At 35.2% G+C, this 24329-nt stretch overlaps 1 protein-coding gene and 1 long non-coding RNA gene across 4 annotated transcripts in view; one reads left to right on the forward strand and one right to left on the reverse strand.

Annotated features, from left to right (window-relative positions):
* Positions 1–37: 37 nt before the first annotated feature.
* LOC127965203 (dual specificity calcium/calmodulin-dependent 3',5'-cyclic nucleotide phosphodiesterase 1A-like) overlaps positions 38–24329 on the reverse strand; it is a 59864-nt gene continuing 35572 nt past the window's right edge. For all 3 annotated transcript variants that reach the window (XM_052565869.1, XM_052565868.1, XM_052565870.1), the window contains 13 exons: positions 20094–20207; positions 16259–16441; positions 14000–14066; positions 13779–13895; positions 11599–11739; positions 11294–11394; positions 8499–8624; positions 8307–8408; positions 7112–7232; positions 6105–6186; positions 4354–4468; positions 4083–4270; positions 38–1551 (listed from right to left, as the gene is read on the reverse strand). In XM_052565869.1, coding sequence (XP_052421829.1) covers positions 1283–1551; positions 4083–4270; positions 4354–4468; positions 6105–6186; positions 7112–7232; positions 8307–8408; positions 8499–8624; positions 11294–11394; positions 11599–11739; positions 13779–13895; positions 14000–14066; positions 16259–16441; positions 20094–20207 — 1726 coding nt within the window. In that variant the 3' untranslated portion in view covers positions 38–1282. The remainder of the gene's footprint in view (positions 1552–4082; positions 4271–4353; positions 4469–6104; positions 6187–7111; positions 7233–8306; positions 8409–8498; positions 8625–11293; positions 11395–11598; positions 11740–13778; positions 13896–13999; positions 14067–16258; positions 16442–20093; positions 20208–24329) is intronic.
* On the forward strand, positions 2816–9359 carry LOC127965206 (uncharacterized). Its single transcript, XR_008155265.1, has 2 exons — positions 2816–3443; positions 8291–9359. It is a non-coding gene; the product is annotated as an uncharacterized LOC127965206 (long non-coding RNA).

Raw genomic sequence — 24329 nt, forward strand, 5'->3', positions numbered from 1 at the left:
TACATCAGACTTTAAAAGAGATACAATGACAAAAATCTTGTTTTGGGCGGTTTATGTCATACATAATGCAAAAAAAGAAAGAAAAAAAAATTAAATAAATTAAACTTGATCAGTATTTTCACATAAAAGTTATAAAACATGATACAGTGATTTGGTAGCACATGTTTAGTACCTCATGAATGTTCTGAAATTCTGAAGAACAGTGTAATGCACAATGGCTGCGTTCAGAAAAGCATACTATTACTGTTTCTCAGTATACATTATGTATACAGGGCACAGTTTACATGAAATACCCAAATGATTTACCACATTTGCCAAATTGCTTGATTTGACCCCTTCATCTCCAGTGTTTCATGAAAACGAATACAATATTAGCGACTTCTAACATCAGACTAAAACTTTTAAACACTTAAAAGAGCATATTCCATTAAACTGTTTCATAATTATTCTGTTTCACAATTGAAACAGTATATACTGCACAGTATTCGGTGAGTAGTTAGCTAGTATTCCATCCGAACACAGCCAATGTATGTAACATTTATTTAGACACTTCTATGTACTTTAATACTGTATGGATTTAAAGGGACACAGTTTTGTTCATTTGGAGAGTGTGGTTTGTTAAAATGAAACAACGCCCCCTCGAGGACATGCACCTCTACTGTTAAAAAATTGGCTCATAATTTAATAGGCGCCATGTTCTACTAAAACTTTACAGCTGCACATACTATACGTGTCATGCTACAATAAAAAAAAGCTCTTTATGGACTGTTCTGGAAATTGGAGGGAATAACATTCAAAAGTCTACAGAGATATATCATGCCAGAATGAAGTAAAATTTTCCAGCCTTTCTGTCCTAATGTGCCGCTGAGAGCCGTATCGAGAATAAAATACTGAAACTAATTATGGTGTAAAGTGTAGCTGCATAATCTTTAATAAATAATGACAGTCTACAAAACAAAACAAAAAAAAAAAAGAGAAAAGAGAATTGACCCAACAGGAATAAAGCCCAGGAAGCAAATAGGTAGCGTTGCATTTCAGGGACTTGCTAAATCTTCCTCAAGAGGACCATAGAGGTCTGTCTCCAGCAATAACACAGTCTCAATGACAACACTGCACACTACCGTCTCTACGATGCGCTGCGGGGACATTCTGCGCATCCGTCTGCACAATGAGCCCTCCGAGCCCGAGAGTATAATAGCATTACAATACAATGAGGACAATGCTATGTACATCATCCTGTTTCTGATTAAAAACATTCAGGCTTGGCAGCGTCCGTGGGATGTCAGGCGCTTTTGCCGTTCCAAGGCAGAGTTTCTGAGCTGTGCTCCTCTGGTGACCCGTCGCCTGGCCCCTCCGCTGGGGACTGGGAACTCTGTTCCAGAGATTCCTGGGAAGAGTGAGTGGAGTCTGTATTGTTCAGTTCGTTCAGGGACTTTGACTCCGAGTCGTGACTCCCTCTGGCTGGACTGCTGCGGGACAGTGTGACTTGTGTGTTTCTCATGGGCTCCTCTTCCAGGTCTGACATTCTCTCGTGTTGTTTGTTGGCAAACTCTGGGAAGAGACAGGAAGTGAGGTCAGATATAGGGCATGATGTTATCCATATCTCACTAAACACTACTGATGGGTCACTATTCAATGTGGGTATAGAAAACATTTTTACTCAGAAATTACAAGTAAGTTTCAAGAATAATGAGAGAATCGGCCAGTAACACTGAAATGAACAGGACATTTTGAAGCAGAAAGGCTACATTTTATTTATTTATTACAGTGTAACAAGCAAAAGGGTCGTGTAAGAGATGTTATAATTAAATTAATACAATAGAAATTAAGTTTAAGAATTAGTGGCATACTGTTAATTAGAGCTGCAGAACGATTAACCACGATTACTCACATTCAAAAAAAAAAGTTTATGATTACATACTATATGTGTGTGTACTGTGTATAGTTATTATGAATATATCAATACCCACACATTCAGTATGTATTTTGAAAATGTCTATATTTAAATTCATATAATTTATATTATAAATATATATATTTCAAATATAAACAAAAACATTTTTCTGAAATATGTGAATGCATGTGTGTGTATTTATATATACATAATATACATAGTACACATTCATATATTATGTAAAAAAAAACTTTTATTTTGGATGCAATTAATTGTTTGACAGCACTACACACAAAATTTTTGTATGTATATATATTTATACTTGTATATCATTTAAATTGTACATAAATATAAAAATTTTATATACAAATCTAACATATGTTTCCTTAATATATACATGTATGTGTGTATATATATATATATATATATATATATATATATATACATAATATACATACACATTACACATATAGTATGTAAACATAAACTTATTTTTAAACGCCATCAATCGCTATTAATAATTTGTTCAGTCCTAATGCTAATCACACACACACACACACACACACAAAAAAAAAAGTAAAAAGAGAATACAAACAACAAAGAGTCTTTTAATTGAATTAAATAACTTTTTTGTCTGGTTACAGTGGCTTTAATAAAATAAAATAATTTGCATATAAGATAACAAAGGATTTAAATTATAAATGGTGAAGTCTATCATTTTTTTTAAAAACTATACATAATAACTTATTTTATCACAGTCAAAAAACTAGATGTATTGAATTTTTTTAATAATAAAATAAAATATATCATTTTAAACAATATTAAATAAAATATAAATACAATATATATACTTTTATTAAATGGTGTTAGTGGCGTTATTTTATTAGTGGCGTAGCGTCTGGGCATGCAGGGCCCGGGCCAGCTTTTAATACAATTGTTTTTTTTTCAGTTTAAGTTTCATTTGTTAATTTGTAAATATATTGTTTTATGCATACCATGTGTATTAATTTCTTATTGCTCCGTAATGTCTAATTTCTCCGTCATTTATTTTTTGCGTCATTTTCTTTTTTTTTTGCACTCCGCGGCTGCCGTAGACTACTACGCCATCATTTATTTACATGACGCATCGTCGTCGCGCCAAAACACAATGTGAGAGGTTACTATAGCGGCTATGGAGAAGTTAGTCACGACACAAAAACTACCCAAAATAGACCGTTTTTCTTGCCTACATAACGTTAGTGCGAAGGACAACAACGACGTCGAAGGTGAGAGGCACGTCTTTGGATGAGAAAGCTTGATGAGGTGCAGAGAGTCTGGGCGCAAAGAAGCAGTCGCAGACGAGCCAAAAGCTGGATATTCGGTGGGAAATATGCATAGACAGTAAAAGAAATATGTCAAAAAAAATTATTGGCGGAGCACCATGTCGCAAAACAGACTATCGGGACTGGCAATTCTTTCCATCGAGAATGCACAAAGCCGTGAATTAAACACCACGTTCATCGTGGATGAATTTGCCGAAAGAAAGGCCTGGAGAATGCAACTAAAATGAGTGAGTAGTTTTGTGTTTTTACATTTTTGGCCGCCGTGCTAAAATGACTTGATTAGTTTTATGTTTTTACATTTTGGGCTACCGTGGCAAGATCAGTAGTTTAAAAGTGTTTAAGATGTTTTTTTTTTTTGCACACCTGACACCCCGCTCAACGGTGGGGCTATAAGGGGGCCCGTAATTTTTTTTTTTTTTTGCATATGGGCCCGGGACTGACTTGCTACGCCACTGTGTATAAATAGCAAAATAAACTTCTTTCAAAAACATTACAAATAGTAATGTTTCCAAACTTTTGGTCTTTACTGTATATATATATATATATATATATATATATATATATATATATATATATATAATTGAGGTGCTAACTCAGAGTTATTATTTGGATTACAAAACATTGTGTGAATTATTAATATATTACAATCTAATATATGTAACTTAGATATAGTATCCCTATATTTTTGTTCCTTCTGTTACTTAAACACCGCCACTCAAATGTTTAGAGACACTCTACTAAATGTATGCTTTTTTTATGATAATTAAATGTTTAATCTAAAGGCATTGGCACATGCACATGTTTTTATTAATTAATTTATTTGTAATGAATGAGTTGGAGTGTATAGTGACCAGATGTGTGCAGACCTTGAACAGACAGCTCTTTCCAGCGCTCCTTGTTGTTCTGGATGATCTCACAGAGCAGGTGTCGGACTCGTTTCAGGTCGAGGCTGCTCAGTGAGTAATCTGTAGTGCCTCCCTGCTCATCATTCGAACCCCGACCGCTGTGTCTCTGTACTGACTCTACCACCGCGGCCGAGCCCCGGCCCGTCAAACTGCACCGCAACAGCAGATTACACAGATTATCATCTCTCAATCAAACACCATTACCATGATGAACACATGTCCATCACCTCACCTTGACCTGCGGACACCCCCAGATTTTACAGCTTCCTCTATGAGAGGACTAATGATCTTCTCTGTTGTGTCGACAAGAACAGAGAACGTGGGCTCGACGATGAAATCGATGAACCCTTTAAAGCAAAAAATTTTATTTGTTTAGAAACCTTTGTTATTTATTTACCAGCTAGAAACTCATTAGCAATAATGGCTTTTGATCCAATCAAGACGCCTTTAGTTATTGTGTCATTAAATCCAAACCCATTTGTTTTATGAGCTCCATTAAATATCACAAGAGAGCTTGTAATTGCCTCAGCAGCCTCTTGATGGCAGTAATGAGCTGAGCATGACCACTAGAGGCACATCTATGTTCAAAATAGAATAGTAACATTGTTCTCTCATATTATTCTCTCATACTGAAATATTTCTACAGTATTATAATATGTATACTGCGCATAAATATGTACATTTTGTATAGAATACATTGATGTTAATTAGTGGCATCAAGTTATCATCTTGCAAAAAACTTTTTTTATTTGATTGTTTTTTCTAAAAAATATATATATTTTTACAACTTTTGTTGTTTTTATTGTCATTCTGAAAACAAAAAAAAAACAAAACTAAATATATTTCCAAATGTAAAAAAAAATCTAAACATAATATATAAAAGCACAAGAAAAAATTACAAAATATTACAGGGAAATGAAAAACTATATATTATTCATTTTACAAAGATCTGTATCAGTTGCTATGTCTTGACTAATATTGTTCTAATAATAAAAAAAAAAATCATTTCAATATTCAAAAAAAAATCTTTCTTTCTAAAGGTAGTTTTTGCAATGTCTATTCAATGCTTTTTCTCAGGTAAAGCAATACTAATAAATTATCTTTTATACAGGGTAATTTCTCAGCTAAAATTGCGATTAATTTGTGATCAGTTTGATTAGTTAATCAGCACATAGTATGTGACCCTGGAGCACAAAATCTTAAAGTCTTAAATCGCTGGGGTATATTTTTAGCAATTGCCACAAAAAAAAAAAAAAAAAAAAATTGTATGAATGTACATTTTTCTTTTAGGCCAAAAGTCATTAGGATATTGAGTAAAGATCATGTTCCATGAAGATATTATCTTAATTTCCTACCGTAAATATATCAAAACTTATTTTTTGATTAATAATATGCATCGCTAAGAACTTCATTTGAACAACTTTAAAGGTGATTTTGTCAGATTCCAGATTCCAGTATTTCCAAATACTGTAGTTGTATCTCGGCCAAATATTGTGATCCTAACAAACTATATATCAATGGAAAGCTTATTTATTCAGCTTTCAGATGATGTATAAATCTCAATTTCGAAAAGTTTACACTTAAGAGGTTTTCTGGTCCAGGGTCACATATAAATAATTAGATTAAAAAATGTAATCGCTTAACAGCCCTATTCTAAATAAACACTGAAGTTTTGTTCAAACAGTACTTGAAGGTGTTAATCAACTGGTTTAGTATATTTGGTAATCCAATTAAATAATGACTCAAAATAACAATGTTTCTTTGTCAGCCTTGAAAATGGAAGCATCATGGAATACAGCGTTATAGTTGTAGAAAGACGGCCACCTAATTCATCCATAACATTTGTAAAGCAAGCAAATAAAAATACTATACAGTGATAGTAGAAGTAGTATTTGAGCATGCTGTTCCAAACATGGCCTCAGTGGCTGTCAGTGTTCACACGTGTGTGTGTGTGTGTGTGTGTGTGTGTTAACTCTACTGTACCTATCTGAGACTGGGCAATCATGGTGGCTTTCCGGTCACACAGTGGAGAGAATGGCAGCCCTAGCTCTGCCTCCTTGTCACCCTGCAGAAGCAATAAAGGAATCAGAAAGAATTACTCACTCGCACTGATTCAGAGTCCTGTGAATAGTCTAATAAAACTTTCCTCTTCCGTCTTTGTGCTTGAGAAGCAAAGCAGACAGAGACATCATGTACCCGAGATTTCTGAGCCTATGGGATTCTGAGTGCAACTTCCAAAACAACTCCGAATACAAATGGATCCTGGTTAAGTTCAGTTACAACTTTGCATGGTTATAAATGTTTCTTTTCTTTTTCTTCTATTCTATTCTATTCTATTCTATTATTATTAATATTTCGTCATTAAATATATCTACACTTATAAATTTACACTCACAAAGAGCAATTAATTGCAACTAAATTATTTGGTCATGTGCATGTGCATAGCCTCTTACATATGGTTATTAATTATGGCTTAAACTAAAACTAATAATAATAATAAAATGTTATTTCAAATAAAAATAAATTTTAACTTAAACTGCAAATAAATTGTAAAAAAATTATAATAATAAGCTAGTTGCTCAAGCTACTAATTTCTCACTTTCCTTCAAACTAAAACTTAAACTTTTTTTTCTTACTGTATTTAAGAAACTGTATTAAAATCAATAAAGACATTGTTGAACATTTTTTAAAAATAAAACTAAAAAAAGTATCAAAACTAAATTGATATATTTAAAACAATAACTAATAAATATGACAAAAAAAACCCACAACAAAAATATAAATTCATTCAAGTTTGTTATTTAATTAAAAAAATAAAATCAAAATGGAAAACAGAAAAAAATATTTATACATATCTTAATGGTAGTAAAAAAAAAAAACACAGCTCTTTGATGGAGTCCAGTTTTCCCAAATGATGTTTGTATCTAGTAAGTGTGTGTCTCTGGGAGTTCTGTTTGTGTTATGAGAGATAAATATTATGAAGAGTGTACCTGTCTGAAGAACTCCTCCATGAGGGCTTGTGTCCAGCGGTAGTGCAGTTTCCAGCCCTTAGCGGGATGGCTGATATCAGCCGCGTGCAGCATCAGGGACAGCACTTTAGCCTTGTCTATTCTGATAGACACATTCATCAGAGCTTCATCAGTCACAAACACTAGCTGTAAAATCCACTGGAGTGCGTGTAAACAAATTATGAATCCATAAATTACACACCCACATTCACACACACACACATTCGCAAACAAAGGACATGAGAGGATTGTCTAAATGGCATCATCATCCTCTGTCTGTCAGTCTGTTTCTCGGTTTAAAATTAGCAATTTGCCGCTGTAGTAACAACTATATTTTGGCAGAAATACTACACTACTGAATTTTATTGTAGAATTTTTTTTTTTAAAAGTCAGTTTGGAAAAAAACACTACACTAAAGGAATAAATAAAAAATGAATACTACTATCAAATGTATGTTATAACAAGCACAATATACACAAATTTAAGATATGGTCAAAATCTTTTAATTTAAACATATAGTTATATATAATATAAATCTTCATAATACATGTTATCAAATCGGCATATAAGAATAATTCACATTATTAATTAATTGTAAAAAATGTATTATTAGTTCTTCAAGTGTAATATTATTTCACAATATTATAGTAGTGTATATTCACTTTTTGGTTTATTATCTAGTCACTTTAGCATATCATTTGACTTTGGCATTGGCAAAAAAAGAACGGCCTAGGTCAGATTAAACAAGCAGACGTAAAATAATTTTAAAATGAACTTAAAATGTCAAGTGATACATTTGAAATAAAGTCCTGGTAAAAAAAAAAAAAGGTTCCTTCCATCTGAAGGATGCATCTGAAGTACAAAATAGAGAGAATACATGTCCTCATAGATCTGAATTGTCTTTTTTCCCCTGGGAAAATAGACCCTGGAGTTTTAGTTGTTTTTGTTAATCGTCTTCTGAGCCTGGTTAATGACCTGTGTCCACAGATTCTGTTCAGAGCTTAATGGACGCATTCATTCATAACAAATGAATGAAGAGAAAATCTCTAGTTTTAAAGCATTTATATCATCACACAGCATAGACGTCATACAATGTAACCCAGTCCTAACAGGTACTACGCAAGAAGTATGACACTCTCCATCACACTCATTGATTCACAGCAGGAGCGCCTCTCACCCCTCCGGCTGCTGCAGCGTGTTCCTCATCGTCTTGATCTGCTGGAAATGGCAGGACATATCTGTGCTCATGACCATCTCGATCACCAGCGTCCGCAGCTCCCTGTGGAAAACACAAAACAGCACAACTCAAAGCACATGCACTCCCCCACAACAGATCCTCCATTCCTCGCAGGAACGAGCCCCAGCGTACCTCCAGTCGTCCTTCGGGAGGTTGACCAGGATGTTCATCTCATCTTCTTGCATGAGTCTGTAGGCTGCGCTCACGTGGTGGTTTTCCAGAACCGAGCGATCGTTGTACAGGATGGCCACTTCTGATCTGTGCAGGACCAAAGAAAGAAGAGCCAAAGATATCTGTGTAGTACCTTTAAGGTTAGTGAAGGTTAGTTCACTCAAAAATGACAATTTCATCATCATTTAGTTGCCTTTACATCATTTCAAGTCTTTCTTTCTTTTTTCCGTGGAACACAAAAGATGTTTTTAATGGAAGCTTATTGTCACCAAGGGCTGTCAAGCTTCAAAAAGGACCATAAAACAACATAAAAGTAGATCATATGACTCATACAGTACCTTTTAAGTGTTCTGAAGTTTTGTGTGAAGAAATGACGGAAATTTCAAAGTGATTTTGGCTGAAAATACTGCACTTAGTTGTTCAAACCTGTCAGGCTGTAACCAGCGATGTGACGCACAAGAACTAATTCGGCATCATTGATGTTAAACTTTGCATGATGGATACAGTACATACCTTTGGTAATGAAAAGAATTAGGGCTTTATCATTTAATGTAAATTACATATTTTATTGCACCAGTTTAAATATTGGAATGCACACTTTCTCTCTCTCTTTTTTTGGTATGAAATGGAGCAGCTTGGACATGCATTAGATTTTCTCATTCTGTGTCCCATGCAAGAAGAAATGAAGTTACAAATATTTATTCTCTACTTCATTAGGAAATGAAAATAACCTGCTGTATATTATATATTGTTTTTAATAGAAGCCTCTTATGCTCATCAATGTTGCATTTATTTGATTAAAAAATACAGTAAAAACTTTAATATTGTGAAATCTTTTTACAATTTAAAATAACTGTTTTCATTTGAATTGTATTTTAAATTGTAATTCATTTTTTTCTATCAGCCATTACTGCAGTCTTCAGTGTCACATGGTTCGGCAGATATTATTCTAATATGCATATTTGGTGATGATTTTATTTCTTATAATTATAAATGTTGAAAACTTGTCGTGCCTAATATATTTGTTTGATCAACAGAATTTTTTTGTTGTTGTTGAATTTATCTGAAACAGAAACTACTTGTTGATTCAGACTTTAAAAAAATGTACTAAAACCCAAACAAGCAACTCTATATTAACCAAAAATGTTTCTTGATAAGAACAGGGCTTTTTCTGAACCAAAAGTCCTTAAGGCTTAACTATATCTTACTGTAAGTTCCTGTTATTCACCTTTTAGCCCGTTCCACACAAATGCATTTCTAAGAAAACCCATTTTATTCCGTGAGATATTTTTTTTCATTCTCTTGAGGAATAAATTTGAGGAGAGCTACAAGCTGAGGTGGAACATCAGCAGCAATCGGAGATATCAAGAGTAATGGCTCAGTGTCGTCTCCCACAACTGATGATCGAGCGCTCCTCCAAAATCACTGCATGTTGCAGTACCATCGGTGTCTGTCTGCTGCAAAATCTAATGCCATGATACAGTATACTTCTCAGAATAATGACATCTGCCATGGGCTGTCATGCAAAATGAGCCCTGTTACTGTAAAAAGGATCTCAAGGATCATCTGGCATGTATTAATGCAAAAAAGATGTCCTGCTTGACGTGAACCAACACAGAACAACAACAGCAACGTGAGTGGAGATTCTGCCGCAGATTCTGCCACTGAAGATTAATTGAAAACATGATCAGTTCTGCTCTCAGCTCTGCAACAGCCCACCAGAAGGAAGATGAACTGTGTTAAAATGTGACCAGTGTATTATCTCTCTCTAGTACATACACACACACTATCTCTGTGGCTCTTACACTAGGCTCCAGTCCAAAATCTAGTAAGCTGCCTATGTAGGCAGCTTTGTAATGCATCACCGACACGATCCGGATGCAAACTGTTCCAAATGGTAGGTAGCATTATTACAATTTTAAGACAACTCCATAAGGCAGCAATGCAATTAAAGAGAATAATGCACATGCATTGCTACAAGCTTTGTTAAAAAAAAAAGTCATTAAGTTTTATTTTAAATAATGCTTTAATTTTTATTTTGAATATATTCAAATATATATTGGAAATGCTTAAAAAAGATAATATATTAATATAATTTAAAAATGAAATCTATAATCAACATATGTCTTTATTTATACCAAGAAACAAGTATTTGACTTATTAAATATTAGCTTGCTTATATCTAGATTTCATAGAATTTGCTGTAGATGCAGGTTTGAAGTTCTTGTGTCTTTTAAAGCCAGTCTAAATCTAGTTTTTATAGCAGGTGCCTATATACAAAGACACTTGTCCATCATAAGATACTGAAACATAAAAGAAATTAATGTAGATGGGTTTTTTCTTAATCAGAAGGGATTTAGAAAAGTGTAAAACTACATCACTTGCTCACCAATGGATCCTCTGCAGTGAATGGGTGCCGTCAGAATGACATTCCAAACAGCTGATTAAACATCACAATAATTCACAAGTAACCATCAGTACATCAATCGACATCTTGTGAAGTGAAAAGCTGTGTTTTGTAAGAAAGTAATCTATCATTATGGTGTTTGGACGGCATCCATTCGCTGCAGAGGATCCATTGGTGAGCATGTTACATTTCTCCAAATCTATTCTGGTTAAGATACACACTCATCTACATTTTGGATGACCTAAGGGTGAGAAAATTTTCAAAAAATGTACATTTTTGGGTGAACTATTGCTTTACGGTAGCTTATTTCGAACCACTGGCTGCTTCTTACTGTATGGCCACCACACACCTGGTCTGGATGTGGAAGTTGTTGGTGGTTCCAGTGTGTTCAAAGTCGTGGATAGCAGCAGCAAACACCATGGCCAATATTTCCAGTTCAGTGAGCCAGTGCTGTGGGAGAGCAAACCAATCAGCCATTACCCAAATAATCATCATAACCATGATACAACATCATCAAAATGAATTTCAACAGCTGCGCATATTAACCTGCAAGTTGAGACCTCAAGCATTCAGCTTGTATTGACTACAAACAGATGTCATATTTATTGGTGCGAGACATGCATGCACAATTCACTGAGCGCACCGCTCACTCACCATAATGCCAGTGTGAAGCATCAGATAGTGTGCTGTCTGCGTGACATCGGCAGCGTGGATCAGATTGTGGTAAGGGTTTCTGTGCTTGCTGTAGCCTATTTCCAGAGCTTCCACAAATAACACCAAGGAGGACACTGGTATCTGCACAGAGAAGAACAAAACTCACAATTACAAAACCACTGTACAACTACATTGGAACTACACTACATTTCAAAAGTTTGGGGTTAGTAAGAATTATATTTATTTATTTAAAAGAAAGTAATACTCATTTTTACCTAAGACTGTGTACAAATTATTATTTTTTTATTATTTATTATTATAAATTTTTTTTTTTTTGACCTGATATCTTAAAGCTTCAAATTTATTTATCATAATTATGACTTTATATCTCAAGGTTGCAACCTTATCTCACAAAATTTATTGTAAAATAACTTTTATTTTATTGGTTTACATTTATTTAAAACTTTCTCTCACAATTGCTTTTTTTTCACCTCAAGGCGAAAACATTATTGTCTATTTGTACAGTATGTCATGTTCCAGTGATTTTTGAGTTTTTGCACTCTATGTTCCTTCATCATTACATTAAATTTGGACTCAAACTCGCCATCATACATTTTTAATTATTTTTTTGGCTTGGAAACATCTGTATTCTTTCACCAAGGTGGATAGAATGCAGTACTAAAATATATTGACACTGTTGTTATTGTTTACTAAAACTAACAAACTAAAGACATGTTTAAAATATTAAACATGTTTCTGTAATTAAAACTAAATATAATATAAATTTTTTTAAAGCAAAAGCAAAATATTAGATGAAAATGACACACTAGAAATTTACAAAAAAAAGTTTAAGATAAAGTACTAAACTAAACCTCAAAATAAATATTAAGAAAATTAAAATAAAAGTTGGTTTAAGATCCATTAACATAATTTTTTTAAATGGAACTAATATTTGATTTCCAACCCCACTAGAAACACAGAATGTGCTTTCAGGCTTCAGTCTGATGCTATAAACTCCCTGCCACAGCAGATTAATGGAGCATGTTACAGGCAACCGAAGAGTGAAGGACACATTTCCCGGAGCGTTATATCCATGTGTGTAATCACATGAAGAGAAGGGACTCCATACCTGACCACCTAAACCCAAAACAGGCCACGTGTGTCGCTTGCATTTATATTGTAATCATGAGGCTGTGTGTGTGTGTGTGAGTTAAAGTCTGTCGTCACCGTGCTTGTGAAAAGGGTAAGAAGTTATGAGAGCTGACACAATGATGAAAAACAAAGAAATAGCACAGATGGAAAATGTCAGATGACCCATATCAGATGTATATCACATAAATCTCCTGTTAAAGGGGGAAAAAACATGCATGCTTTGGAGACAACGTCAACTTTGGTTAAAACTTTGGCTAAGAAAAAAAAGTGTTATTCCAAAAGGATGAAATCATAATATATTATAGAAATACTTCACATAACAACTCACTTCCATGTCGTTTCAAACCTGTATGAGTTTCTTTCTTCCTGAATGCAAATGGAAAGATTATTTGATGTGTGTGTGTGTGTGTGTGTGTGTGTGTGTATATATATATATATATATATATATATATATAATATGTATATGTATGTATGTATATAAACTAGTTAATTTAACTTGTGCATTGCATTTCAAGTCTTTTGATGACAAATTATAGCTTTTTGTCAGTAAAACAGATTGTAATTTAAGATGCTATTCACTGAATCATCATGATCATCATTATTTGAGTCAGATCTTTTTAATTGATCATCCAATCTGGTTCATAAGACTGAATCACTGAATCAGATTTAATCAGTTCGGACTGATCAGACTGAACTGATTTATTGATCAAAAGTGAATAATGACTTACATTTCAGTCTTTTCTCACACAATGTTACATGCTTTCAAAAGACTTTAAATAAAAATGCATAAGTAAAATGCAGTAGGCTACAGATATGATTATTTGTGTGTTCTTTTAGAAGTTTGAATGCATCAGTCAGTATTCATTGTAACTGCATATACATATATGGTTTGAAAGGACATAACGGTTAGTGAATGACAGATTTAATTCTATTCAGTTTCCCTATGGATGTTCCCGTCAGTATCCCAGGTAAACAATGTGTTTAATATCACAGTTTTGGAGTGGGTCTGGTTTTCAAGTCTCTCATACCCTAAAGCGGCTGATCAGGTCATATCTGGTGAGCAGTTCATACACCAGGAACTTCAGAGCGTGTTCATTACTCGCCTCTTGAAGCGTGAAGACGTCAAATGACCATTTATCAACATCCTAAAAAAAGAGGAAGACTCATGAATTGGTGGCAGATACAGTATAAAAGTTTAAGGATGCAAAACTAAAGCCATGTTATAGTCTACTGTAAAGATAATCTGTACCTTAAGAGCTGTAATTACAGATGGTGGATAGGTCAACCCTGCCATGTTGGATGTTCTTCTGTACATTCTGCAAACATACACAAACCATCATAAATCTTTTGCCATTTTATTTAGTCAACAAATCACAATGTAATGCCAGGTTTGCATTAGTTTAGTTGACACGGAATACTTTTTGGAAGCCCTGCAGTGTTGCTGCATTCTCCATCTAAAGCTATTTTTTAAAAAGCACATTATTTGATGGATGTAAAACTATCTGTCACACCATGTAAAATGAACCAGTACAGGCCTAAGATGATAAAAGTTCTGAATTTAATCTGAAATATACATTTCCATGTTTTAAATACATATAAACAATAAACAGTTTAAACAGTATTCTTAAAGTTGGTTAAAAAAAAAGGGTCTGAAGGAGGTTTAAAAAAATTGACATGAATTATGTTCAAAATGTTTCCACTATGACTTTAGTACAGTGAATTTCAGAGAACTCTTTAAGCATATAATCTAAGTTACATTATATACAAGACAATCACAATCAGGAGGGTTCGATTAAGCTCTGGAGTATAAATGGATCTTTACTGAAGAGATGAGGATGGAGGAGAGGATATTACCGACAGGGACATAACTGCAGAAACAACACTGGATTTTGGCTTGGATTTTGACAGTGGCAATAAATTCAGATTTTGTGATACATCTACATGTGGTTGACTGAACCATCACAGAACTTTATTCCCCTGTAGAAGTACATTCAAGTGGGAATCAAAGCAAAGAATACGCAGGACATAACACTAAAACGTTCCTTTTTTAATGAGGCTGGAAAAGCACTTAAAACGTCATGTTACTTCTCACAGTCCAGAGGCCAAAATAAAAGTACATCGTGATCGAATTCAGTTCCAGCGTTCTTATTAACCTGTCTCTCGCTGATAAATCACAATAATGGAAAATGAACAGGTTCACACTATGCAGAGCATTTCTCTTAATGTAAATATCTCTTAATATCAACTAAATCATTCCAACTTTAAATATATATATACACTGTATATGGTTGGTCATTATGTGTTTTTTTTTTATAATTGTTTTTTGTTCTCCTTTAAATGTCTCGTATCATTAAGAGAGCCCAAACATGCACTGGATATCACACAGCACGCGGGGATCAGCGCTTCAAGCTCAACAGGTGTCTATGACATTCTGAATGAGTTTCCATGGAAATGAGGAGCTCTGCTCGTGTCGGAGGGAGCGGCTCATGTGCATTACTCAGACGTGAGGGGACATGCCACAGAGAGGACGGCTGCGATGCAAATGGAATGGCAACTGGAAAAGATTATGCAGAACAAGCCCTTAAGTGTGTCTTACGTGTCGGTAATCTTGGTAGACACTTTCCCCAGTTAGCGAGAAAAAACAGGCAGGTCTGTGAAATGGGACTGTCTGTATGATTTAAACTCACTTAGTAAAACGGTCAAACAAAGGCTCTGTCCCAAAACCTAGCAAGCAAGCCTACCTAGACCGCTTCCTTTAAAGGAAATACCTTGGTCAAGATGGAACTCAAGTAACTGATTTAGAATGTTCAACATTCCTTTTTAATTTGAGTTTAATGTTAGCATGCTTTTCATTCAGCAACATGATATTCATTCATACTTTATTTTAAGGTCAGATTCCTGCTATTAACAAACTATTAAACTTATAATTTTGTCAGTAATTTTGTTATTTAGCTGTTTGGTAGGATTACGGATGCAGAATATCGCATTGCAGAATATGTGCTTTATAAGTACTAACAAACAGCCAATATGTTAATAATAGGCATGCCAATAAGCAACTAGTTAATAGTGCAACTTTAATAAAATGCACTTTGTACTGATATTTTTCAGTACTGAATCAAATAAATTTCTATTTATTTGAAAGAATGTTCGTAACCAAGATGTTTCGGTTGGCTCCCAATGACTTCTATTGTATTTTTTTGTCCAATGGGAACTGAAACTGTTTGGTAACCAACATTCTTTATATTATATCAGAACAACACTGGGGCGAATAAACAATGACAGAATATAAATCTTTGGGTGAACTTAACAAATATCATCGTGAGGTTTTGTGTAAAATGTTACTGACAATTCTTATCTTAGCATAAATCACAATGCATTAATTATCAAATGAATCATTGAAAATTTCCAGATCAAACTATCATGAACTTTGGTCATGTTGAAGCTAATTCTAAATAATTTCTGATTATGGCGAACATACTAACTCTTGGATAACAAATAGAATAGATACCGTTCAACAAAGATCCCAGCCTGAACGGCGTGAACGATGCTGCGGAACCGGGGCTTTTCTTCCGGCCGTCTGCGCACCACTCCCATCTTCCTGGTGAAGGTGGAGGCCAGCCAATCTCGCACCTCCATGGGCACAGAGTCTGCCTGGATATCACTGAGCTCATCCTCTGTGTCCAGAAGCCGCCTGGAGAACAACAAACATTTTCAGAGAGGGCATTACTACAAAGAGTCTACAGCAGCTGCTTTGAAGAGCCCACAGCATGACCTTTACCGAGATAAATATTACATGTTAGTGTGCGAAGCAGAAGAGTGCTGGTAGCAGTTGTGCAATTGGAAGTGGAATTGACAATTTTTTGCTTTCAAATATTGAGTAATGAATATTGCAAATAGAAAAATATGTAAATAAAAACAATCACCATCGTGACATCTGTCAACGCTGGTCTCTAGATATCAGCTACAGTAATTGAAAAGCTATAGTCCGTTCGACCTATATCTGCATGTGGTCGAACTATATCGGTCAACATGGAATCTGTGCTCTAGTGACAGTATAAGAAAACATCAGTGGAAATCAGAAGTACAGAGCTGGGAAACCCATAGGAGGCTGCAGTCTACATTCAAATGTGCGTCGGTGGGTGTTACAATCGCTGGAATGTGCAATAACTGATGTATAAAGATTAAGAATACTGTATTTAGGGGTTATTTTTGGCTCTCTATGTGGGTTGTAATAGGATGAGCCTCACAAAACCTGTCAGGAATATGTCCCAGTCATATTTCACACCCAAGTCAAAAAAAAAAAAAAAAAAAAAAAAACCTTTTTGAAAATACAGCCCATTTTCAGAAACAGTAAGACTTTTTGCATTGTGATAATGAACCTTTAAAATAAAAAATGGTAATGGTCCTAAAATAGGTTTTATTTTATTTATTAAGTTATTTTATTTATTAAGAATGTGTATGTGTGTGTGTGATGTTTGTGGAGAGAGAAAGAGAATTACACACATACTTTTATACAAAGTAGTAGTGTATGGTCAAATGTGATCTCTACATGTTTTTGTGACCATTAACCCAAATTCAGTTCCACACCTGTGTGATGTTCTGAACTGAAGGTGCTGTTTACGAGTACGTGCAGACAGAAAGCAAGAAACCGTCTCCACAGCCGCTTGCTCATTTACTCATAGTGCGGTGACTCATCCTGCCCTCGCTCTACTGGAGAGAAAGCCAGTATTCAACACTGAAGTACCTTAAGCAACCAGCATAAGATTAAATAAATACGCTTTTCCTGAGAAATGAATGCGGCAGAAAGAATAGTGACTGTTATTGCTCAGTCTTACGTAGGAAGCCCGGCCGGCGCAGGAAATGCGACATGTTATCATAACAAATATTCGCCGAGTTCCAGTAACAAGCTAAAATTGCTCAAAGCTGCTACCATGGAAATACATCCTGTGCCTGTCATTAGGAAAACGTAATTAGCCATAGCCGAGTCTGTCTAAACACAAGCCCATCAAACGAGAGGCTGTCAGGGCTCTAGTGGGACAACGCTAGCGCTCTGTACACATCAGTCTGGAGCACAAGCGAGTGACAGAGCTCTAGGTCTTGGTTAATTAGGATCGAGGGCCCATGGGCAGCTCTGCCAAATAACTGTGAGGCTGACTTCTGCAGGGAGCGAGCTGAACATGAATACTCTTTAGACGAATATGAAACACCTCCTGCTAACTGCTGGAAATAAAGATGAGAATGCTTGAACAACAGAAGGGACTAGATCCTTCAGGGAAAGGGCACTCATACCATTTATATGTGTTGCACCCTTGCCATGGTCTCCATCAAAGTAAAAATCAGAGAAAGAGAGAGAACCAAGAAGCTTTTATTATCTAGAAAAAAACTAGAAGAAATGAAACAGATCAACTGGCCCATTAAATCCATATGCTGTTTGTCCCATATTTTAGCGTTTTACTCGCAAACAACTGAAAATGCATTTGAATTTGAATAAAATTACAGATTAAAATGTAAAACATATTTTTTATGTTTTTTTTTCTCTTATGCTATCATATTAATTATCTTATCTTATTAAGTAAAATCAGTGATATTGTGTAATGTCATTACCATTTAAAATAACTTCATTGTATTTTCAATAAGATGTAATCAAAACTGAGTTTTCAGTATCATTATTCCATTCTTCTGTGTCACATGATCCTTCAGAAATTTACTGCTTAAGAAATATTTCTTATTGTTACCCATGTCAAAACTTGTCCTGCTTAATTTTTTGGGGGAAACTGCAATTTGTTCAGGTTTCTTTAAAGAACAGAAATTTCAAATGAACAGCATTTATTGGTGCAATGCAAAAGTTTTTTTCACTTGTGATCAATTTAACACATCTCTGTTGAATCAAAGTATTAATTTCTTTAAAAAAAAAATCAAGAGTAATTAACAGCAACTTTTATCTGTTGGGTTTTACCATTTTGTCTAAATGGTGATGATATGTTCATTAATGTCTAAAATATAAAAAACTGTCTGTAAATATTTAAAGGGGTCATATGACGTTGCTAAAAAATAACATTATTTTGTGTATTTGGTGTAATGAAATGCATTTATGCGGTCTAATGTAAAAAAAAAAAAAAAACATTTTCCACATACTGTACATTATTGTTTCTCCTCTATGCCCCGCTTTTCTGAAACGCATAGATTTTTATTCTGAAAAGTGAGGTGTATGCTGATTGGCCAGCTATACAGTGCATTGTGATTGGCTGAATACCTCAAGGGTGTGACGCCAATGTTACTTCCCTTGCCACACTGTCATGACATGTCCCCGGTGCGATGAGACAAAACAATAAATTATAATAATATATTTATATTAACCCATTATAAACTAGGCATTTGTTGCATCCTTTGAGGACATAATTACTGATTATAATGACTTATACTGTCTTTTACGCGCTGTGTGGCATCGTGCCACGTAAACAAAAAAACATAACTGTTTTTGTGATCTAAGAAATGACAAACAACAAGCGCTGCCCTACACTGCTCAAAACTCGCGTTTGAATCATCAGTGGCAAATTCTTTATCATACTTATAGGCTGTGAGTCAGAACAGCTGGAATTATAGGCTACTCTCCCTGGTTCAGGAAACAGTCCTCCATTAAATGCGCTGCACACATCTGAATATTTGGGTTGAACTGTTCTGGTGTTGTAGATATAACTTAACTACTGATTTCTAGATTTTTTAGTTGTTTACTCTTTTGGAAAGCCAATCGAAGTAGTTTTTGCTTTCACAATGAAACAATACTACAGAGAGAATAAAAGTTACGCATTCTTTCTTTGCGTAAACATTTGGGCGGGCTATGCAAATCTCCCCACACAGTGGTGTAGAGATGTGGGGGTTTGTTTAAACAAGGTGTTTTAGAGGGGCATGGAAGAGGCTTAACTTTTATAAAGAATATCTCTTTAGGTTTGAGACTTTAGTCTTTGCAACTTTAGGGACCTTATCTAATCAGGAACAGCTTGTAACACTCCAAAGAGAAAGGAAAAATTGAAATTGCATCAAATGAACCCTTTAAAGTCAAAAATGTTTTACACTGTAAAAAATACTTTAATAAGTTGTATAAAATTATATGTGACGAGTGGGGCGGGGCCGAGAGCTGTGGGAATGGAGCGAGGCCGGTGGAGTGATTGGAAATGAGCGACACCTGCTCGACCCACCGGTCTCAAGTCCCACGGAGGAGATTGGAAAGATACAAAAGAGGAGCGGCGACAGTGAAGGACGAGAGAGGACCAGGCCTGGACTTTATTTTGTGTTTTGTTGGCAACCTTATACGTGAGACTGTTGAAAGCCAAGCGTTCACTTACCTAGTTTCGTCAATGTACACTGCTTCCAGAACCGATGCGGCATATTCAATGTTTTTTCTCAGATCTACGACATTCACCTCCCCCTTATCCAGCTGCTTCACCAGACATCTCAATCTGCAGGAAAACAACAGTCAATGTGAGGAAATTCGGGAAAATTCCACGTCTGATCTGAAAGCTCTAAAGTTATTCTTTGACATTCCACTGTCGGTTACAGAAATAGTTCACATTTTTACATCATTTATTCAACCCCATATCTGTATTATAATTTTTTTCATCTGTGAAATGCAAACAGATTTGTTCAAAATTTGGTTCTGAATCCAAACCTTATATCACAGTCTATTTTCATTAAAAAGAGCAGCTCTAAAAGGAAGTAATAAGGGTTTGGAATGACACGAGGGTGTGTAATGATGATAAAAATCCTCATTGTTGTGTGAATTTTTCCTTGAAAACCTACAATGAACACGCGCAAAGAGATATCTGTCCATGACACAGGAGAACGCAATCTGTTTTCTAAAACAAACGAAACAGATAAATGAGACAGACACTGCCAATTCCACACCCACAGAAAAACAAAGAGCGTTAAACATATAAAATAAAAGATTACAGTTCATCAGCATCTTAATCATCAAATCTCATGAGCCAAAACGCTACGCTCAGTTAATCTCTCATGGCACTCACAATAAGAATTTATTTTAATAAGCAAAGCAAATATCTTGGGAGAGTTAATGTGAGGTAACCCTGTAAATATGTAGGTCGAAAAAACAAAGTTAACATTTGACAGTAATGAATTCCATGTAATCCAATCACATACTGCCTCTCATTCCTTGTTTTTTGAACAACATCCCTCTTATCTCTCCTGAAAAATTATAACGTAGAAATGATTTACACAGTGCAGTGAGATGAAAGCACAAAATTATAGAAAAATATAATATAACCCCACCGAATCCTCATCGTCATGTTTTGTCTCTGATGGTTTTCTTAAAAGACATTAATTAAAAGAATTAAATAAAATAAAAATTAATAAAGACTTTCAAAAAATTTAAGAAGAATTAGAGGGACTCCTATGATTGGTCTTTTTTTTTTTTTTTTTTTTTTTAAAGAAATGTTTGAGCTCTAAAAAAATTGGACACAGGCCCAAATTCTATTATTTTAGCTGCTGACCAAAACATATTGAAGTTACAGTTATATAATGAACAAAGATCACACTCTGAGCTTTAATTTGAGCTTTAATTACAAATATTTTTATACACATATAGACATCACACTGCAATTTCACATATACCCCAGAGTATGAAAAGAACAACGTTCTTTCATCTATTTCAAGGACTTAAGGAGTCTTAAGGAGAAGCTGTCAGAAACACACTTCTAACCAGTCGAGCACAGTCCCTGATCAACAAAGTCTCAATCACAATCAGCTATATGCAGCAAAAAGGGACACATATGCTTCTGATATCTAAAACGATACAGTAGCTTGATATTTCAGGGATAAAGATCCCTAATATACATGAATCAAGATTTGGTGACAACATCGGATAATAAGAGATTAAGAAGCCAAGAACACCAAACTATATGAAACCCATTAAAACCGGACCACACTTTATACAGCTAATCGGGATCCGAAATATCTCAAGATTAATCTGTTTCAACCACATTCGAAAGCTGCTGAAAACACATGCACGTTTTATTGGTGAGGTATTATGCTTATCCATTCAGATGAGTCCCAGACAACACCGAAGTACCACCCACTCACCTGTCAATCACCTGTCAATCACACTGCACTAAGGTATCCAGCACTGTGATATCTGTAGCTTTAAAAGAAACAACCATGTGATTGATGGTTGACATCTGTCAGTCAGTTAATATGGGTATTCCACTAAAAGGGTAGGTAAAACTTCTATTAATCAGCCAAGTGAAATGGCCAAATGTCCTCTGATTAATGTCTGCTTTCAATCACCCAGCCGCCTTTTGGTTCATGACAGTGGACTTGGCACTGTGACTTCGGTACTGTAGCAACTTGAATATACACCCCTTCATCAGTGTGCTATTGACAGATAACACATACGCCTAAACTACAACTGGATGAGGCTCTCTGCCACAGAAACGCCACGACAGGATGAAAGACAAACAACAGCAGGAATACAAACAGATGAAACCACTGGTTAAGTGAAAAACAGCAGTGAACACCGAGCCTGTTGTTTTTGTCAGTGTTGAATCTCCTGAAGTCTAACCTGACTTCATTCTCCAGCCATTCCCAATTCCAGTCACGATAGGATCTGGAATGATGTCGGACTCTGATTGCAGTCTGGGGTGGATCAGAATAACATCTGATGTGAAAGTGACGCAAATGTTCACGGTAAAGTGCTTCTAAGCCAAGCTAGTCATTCTTGCATTCATCCAGTTTGTCTGTCAAGTGTGACCGGAAATAATGAATTACCTTTGGAAGATCCACTGTCGTTTCTGTGAAAATGTGGGTCTGATATTACTGCGGCTCTTTTAATATGAAGACTTTCTTAAATTACTAGATTTCATCACCACAAACTGAGAGCTGAATTACGAAATGCTTCAGGTCCTCTATCCATAATATTATTATCTCCAGTGAAATTACTTGTAAATGATTGTAATGTTTTATTTAGATGTTTGGACTCTCGTTCTGACGGCACCCATTTACTGCAAGGATCCATTGGTAAACAAGTGATGCAATGCTACATTTCTCCAAATCTGTTAAAGAAACAACTGATGTGACAACTAAAACAACTGTACAGCAATCGATGAAGAAACAAACTACATTTTGAAAGGCCTGAGGGTGATCTAAATTCAAGGCCTTTAAATCTAAATAAAAAAATATAAACAAGCACATTAAAATACCATGAAATATTTGTAATGTGATTAGAGTTGTTTCCATACAACAATCAGCAGGAGGACAGAATCTGGTTCAGGCTAAGAGGCCGGGGGCGAACAGCATTGCAGTGACTTCTCAACCTATCAGGGCCTATTTTTACCTGGAGTGTGTGAAAGTGTGTGAAGGAGACGGAGTCCATCTGACTTGTGGAGAGTGGCAGAGGCAAAGGGCAAGAGATTGATAAGGACTTTGGAAACATTGTGAGCAACTCTCATTCCTTCCCTCGTTTGATGGTAAACTGCGTCTGTAGCGATCCCCAACTTTGAGCTCCTGGGTAATGAAGTATAATACAGACAAGGGTGTGTAACTGCATTACACACACAACTTAAACTGTCACAGTGTGTATAATTATCACATCACTTCTGCAGGCTGTAGAAGGGTTGACTTTCCAAAGCATGATAACCATGAGGCTCTGTTTTAGGAGGGGATTTACAGTTCACATCTCATATCTCCTTGATATTTTCCTGTCTAAATGTTGTTTCTTTCCGTCCAGTGCAACGTTGTTTAATTAGCAAATGCATTTGCACTCATTTATGCGCCCATGGGTGTGCTGGTCTAAAAAAGAGGTGTGTTCAGGCGCATTGTTATTTTAAGGAGCTGAAAATAGACTGCGTCATAGACCAGCTCAAACCTGGTCTAAAGTTTGGCGTAATGTTTTTTATTTGTTATTTAAAGAACGTACACGCTGCTTATTAAACACAGGGACGCACAGCAGCACACAAACATGCCAAATATTCAAAATTTAAGGATTGCAATGCATAAGATTTTTTTTGTAGGCTATATATATATATATATATATATATATATATATATATATATATATATATATATATATATATATATATATATGTCCCTGTGTTTAATAATATATATATAATATATATATATATATATAGATATGCCTACGTGGAGTAATTTGCTCGCACACTATCAGCTCCGTTTCATCTCAGAGATGCGTTCTGTCTCTGCGCTTGCCAAATTCCGCCGCGTAAATAGCAAATCCGTCATGGCATTAGCACAACTGGCTCTTAAAGGGAATGGAAGATGAGACTCTGATTGGTTTATTGCACGTTACGCCCAAAAAAACACCCATTACTCATTAAGAGAATAGGGACAACCCATTGGACCATACGCCAACCGTTTTTCTGTTGGTAAAATAGCAAAAGTGGATTATGACACTCCCTGAGTGCACCTGCGCCATGCACTTTACACTTTGCATTAGATCGTTAGAATAGGGCCCAATGAGTCAAACTTATAATGAGCACAAGAAAGAAGGAAAGAAAGAAAGACAGTACTTTCCAATATTTTTTGTGTTATTATCATTATTTTAATATATT

The sequence above is a fragment of the Carassius gibelio genome, chromosome B9 (assembly GCF_023724105.1).
Source record: "Carassius gibelio isolate Cgi1373 ecotype wild population from Czech Republic chromosome B9, carGib1.2-hapl.c, whole genome shotgun sequence".
NCBI classification, from domain to species: Eukaryota; Metazoa; Chordata; class Actinopteri; order Cypriniformes; family Cyprinidae; genus Carassius; species Carassius gibelio.